At 50.8% G+C, this 3,747-nt stretch overlaps 1 protein-coding gene across 5 annotated transcripts in view; it reads right to left on the bottom strand.

Moving 5' to 3' along the window:
- RUNX1 (runt related transcription factor 1) overlaps positions 1 to 3,747 on the bottom strand; it is a 102,145-nt gene that overhangs the window by 3,240 nt on the left and 95,158 nt on the right. The window contains exon 5 of one of the 5 annotated variants that reach the window (XM_018561482.1): positions 594 to 743. The exons of 2 other annotated variants lie outside the window; for them this stretch is intronic. In XM_018561482.1, coding sequence (XP_018416984.1) covers positions 594 to 743 — 150 coding nt within the window. Of the gene's footprint in view, positions 1 to 581; positions 744 to 3,747 lie in introns of all 5 variants that reach the window. 2 more of the 5 variants (XM_018561484.1, XM_018561483.1) reach the window with 2 other exon arrangements.

The following is a 3,747-nucleotide window of genomic DNA, read 5'->3' as shown; positions in this document are numbered from 1 at the left end:
ACATCAATGTTCTAGTCCAAGTCATCCAAAAAGGCTCTACCTAAGGCTGACAAAAAACATTATGGTGGTGCTGGGCTTTCCTATGAGAAAGCCCATTATCATTTGTAAGTACCACAGCACTGTGTGTGTGTCCCGTAAAAATGTTTATAGAAAAATGATTTTACACATTTTATAAACTTGCAAACTTTCAAAAAAGTTCAATAAAACTGACCAAAAACCATAACAGCTTCCCTTGAACTTGTGTGGAGATTTTACATCATTGTCAGTTCAGTCAGACACCCGGCAGGCACTTCCTGAAACAGCTACTGGCTTCCTGTTATATTTACATCTTGTGTCAGCTCTCTCTCTGCTTGTGCAGGGTGACTGGTCTTGTCTCCGCCCCCTCCTGTAATAAAGACCGATCATTGCTCTCTCTGCTTGTGCAGGGTGACTGGTCTTGTCTCCGCCCCCTCCTGTAATAAAAACCGATCACTGCTGCTCTCTCTGCTTGTGCAGGGTGACTGGCCTTGTCTCTGCCTGCTGGGTGATGATGGTGATGATGTCACTGGCTGATTGTTTTGATGGTAATCCCGGGCTCTCACCTGATAATCGGCTGGAGATCTCTGCGCTGAGCGAAGACATTCCGCTGGCTCGTCCAGGTGAGATGGGTGTGGCTGGATGCACGGATGGGGTGGCAATCGATCCAAGGTACTGATAGGACTGGTCGTAGGACCATGAAGGAGATGTCTGGACTTGTCTGGTATCTGCAGAAAGAAAAGCAAACAAGACGGGTTATCAGCAGGGAAGTGACTGCAGAGCCACGGCGCTGTGCTGGAGCTCGCTGACCCCGTACCAGGCTGAGGAGGGGAATGACAGCGGCTGAAACCCGGGACGCACACCTGACAATATTCCACTATGGCAGCAACCCGCCCACTTTTTTTTCTTTTCTTTTAGACTATGAGGATTTACTAACCACTGAACCGTTTATTTTTGTTATCTGCAGCCTTGAATGTGTCTGCACATGCATACCTACCCATCTTCACTTCTCTAAACATTAGACTTTAAACCTTATGAGTAGAAGGAAAAGGCAGGTCTCTGAATGACCATACCCAATGCGAGGGTTAGGCAACCTCAATGGGATTTGTAGTTTCACCGCAGCTGGAGTGCCAAGGTTGCCTACGCCACGCTGGGCTCAAGCTGCCAGCCCATCCGAATCAATCACGGAGGCTCAGCACCACATGTGGGCATGCAAATGCACCCTGCCTAGGTACCCCCGACTCCTGTAGATTCTCATCCACCCATCAAGGCATTTTCATATTTGCATAACTCCTCCCAAGAGCCAGCCCACTGCTTGCATCAGAGCTGAGGGCTCTTGAGAGCAGTACCGAGGCAGAGCGCTGTGATGTTTTTTGGAAGCTATGTACAGCCCCCTTCCCGGCCCCTCCCACCAGCCATGATCTGCCTGCATTGTATAGAAAAACTAAGGGACCCAGTGATCACATCACTGGGCCTAAAACAGAAATATTTAAAAATATCAGCAGCATGTTCATGAGAGGAACCAGAGAAGGCCAAATATAAGCCGAATAAACTTCAGATGTAAACATGACATTGTGGAATCCCCAAATAAACTACACACGCAGGGTTATTCACAAAGCTAGCCGAAGGATCAGCCGTAGCTCCAGCTGATCCGGAACCCTTCGGTTCAGTATGGGCTATTCAGTCGACTGAGCCGAGGTGAAACCCATAGCGGGCCGAACGGCCGGCCAAAAGCCTGGCAACTGACAGCTGTGACCTCATGGCTGACTCTGGCCAGTTGCAGTGACAGTTCAGAGTCCCCTGGTTACCTGGGGACGCTTAACTGTCATTACACGATAACAACTCGGTGCAGCTGGCGGTGATGTCACGGCGGCTCCGCCCAGTTGTTATTCATTGCCCTGGGACCTGCTCTAGAAGGTCACAGCCAATAGGAAACGGGCTGAGCTAGCTGTCACTGTAAAAAAAATTTTCACTGTTTTTCTATTCCGCTCGGTACCACGGAGGTACCGATCAGAAAAGCCGAGCAGAATGCCGTTCGGCGGCATTCAGCTATTCACTCACTGCCATTTCTGCCCCTATGAGAATAGGCCGAACGGCAGCGAGTAGCCTGCCGGAGGTTCGGATCAGCTGATCCAGATGTTGGATTGGCTGAGTCAAACTCCTTTTGCACTACGGCTCAGCCGAACACGCTGAGCCAGCCGACATACGGCTGATTTCAGCCGTTGTACGGCTGAAAAAAGCCCTACAAGCCTGAAGTCGGTTCACTTCGGGTCGGTTATTCACTCGGCTGCCTACGGCAGCTTTGTGCATAACCCTCACAGTGTATAACGTGGCAGCTAATGTTCCCTACATTGCTTTCTTTATGCTGTGGTATACTTATGCATTGCAATGTATCGCCCCTTGTATATAAGAACTGAAATACAAATATTGAAAGGAAAAATAATAAAGTATTAATTTAAACTTTTTGCATGGAGCTGCCCCCTCGCTCACAGCCTCCAGCTACATAACAGGTGCTCTTTGCCTTTCCTATAATGGTTCAGCTGTAATATGTGTTTTCGGCCACTAGATGGCAGTGTTCCTGCACAGACGGGGCATTGGAGGGAGCCACCTGGAGGTGTGAAGAGGACTCATTGATGACAGAAGGGAAAGTCAATGGCAGCCATTGCTGGGAGGATTACACACACACACACACACACAATGCTCAGCGGGTGATGAATAGCAAAGCTGACCTCAGGACACCATTCCAAGCGCCATTACTCACCAGTACAAATCCCACAATCACACACATTTCACAATCCCGCTGCTTTCATGTCCTCAGCAGCCAGCAGCAGCGCAGTGATTCTTCCCGGCAGCTGGGATAATGATGTCTGTGGCCCGAGGCCCGGACCAGAGAGCAGAGGCTTCACGCAGCACCGCATCAAATACTGGACCGTCACACCAAATGCCGGCTGCACACCTCCTGGCGTACACTAAGCGCACTTGGGTTGGTGTGCGTCGACGCGCGCATTTATATAACGCATTGATGTGCGTTTTTCCCCACATCAGGAACCAAATTCCTTTTCCTTATTACGTTTAAACTGCAGCATGTCCCGTGTTCACCGGCAGCGGGTTTGGGGTGAACTGGGCATACTGGAAATGGGTTTCTGGGGGAACATGGATGGCAGCCTCTGCTTTGGGGTCGCCGTACTGCCCCACTGCGGGGCGTCATTTACAGAGAACGGTTCTGGGAACACCAGTTCCTGAGCCACATGTATATGTAGACCCGGTATGAGCCACTCAGCCAGTTCTGGGAACACCGGTTCCTGAGCCACATGTATGTGTAGACCCGGTATGAGCCACTCAGCCTGTTCTGGGAACACCGGTTCCTGAGCCACATGTATGTGTAGACCCGGTATGCGCCACTCAGCCTGTTCTGGGAACACCAGTTCCTGAGCCACATGTATGTGTAGACCCGGTGTACTGCGGTCAGCCTGTTCTGGGAACACTAGTTCCTGAGCCACATGTATGTGTAGACCCGGTGTACTGCGGTCAACCTGTTCTGGGAACACTAGTTCCTGAGCCCCATGAATGGGGCAGCACAGTGGCTCAGTGGGTAGTGTTTCAGCCTTACAGCACAGGGGGCTCCCCGGATTGAATCTCAGTCAGGACATGACCTGCATGGAGTTTGCATGATCTCCCTGTGCTTGTCTGGGTCTCCTCCGGGTATTCTGCCCGCCCCCCCCCCCCATAGAC

This window comes from Nanorana parkeri, unplaced genomic scaffold (genome assembly GCF_000935625.1).
Source record: "Nanorana parkeri isolate BGI_ZX_2015 unplaced genomic scaffold, ASM93562v1 scaffold527, whole genome shotgun sequence".
Lineage (NCBI taxonomy): Eukaryota > Metazoa > Chordata > Amphibia > Anura > Dicroglossidae > Nanorana > Nanorana parkeri.
Note: the sequence above shows the minus strand (reverse complement) of the source record. Positions and strands in the feature narration are given on the sequence as shown.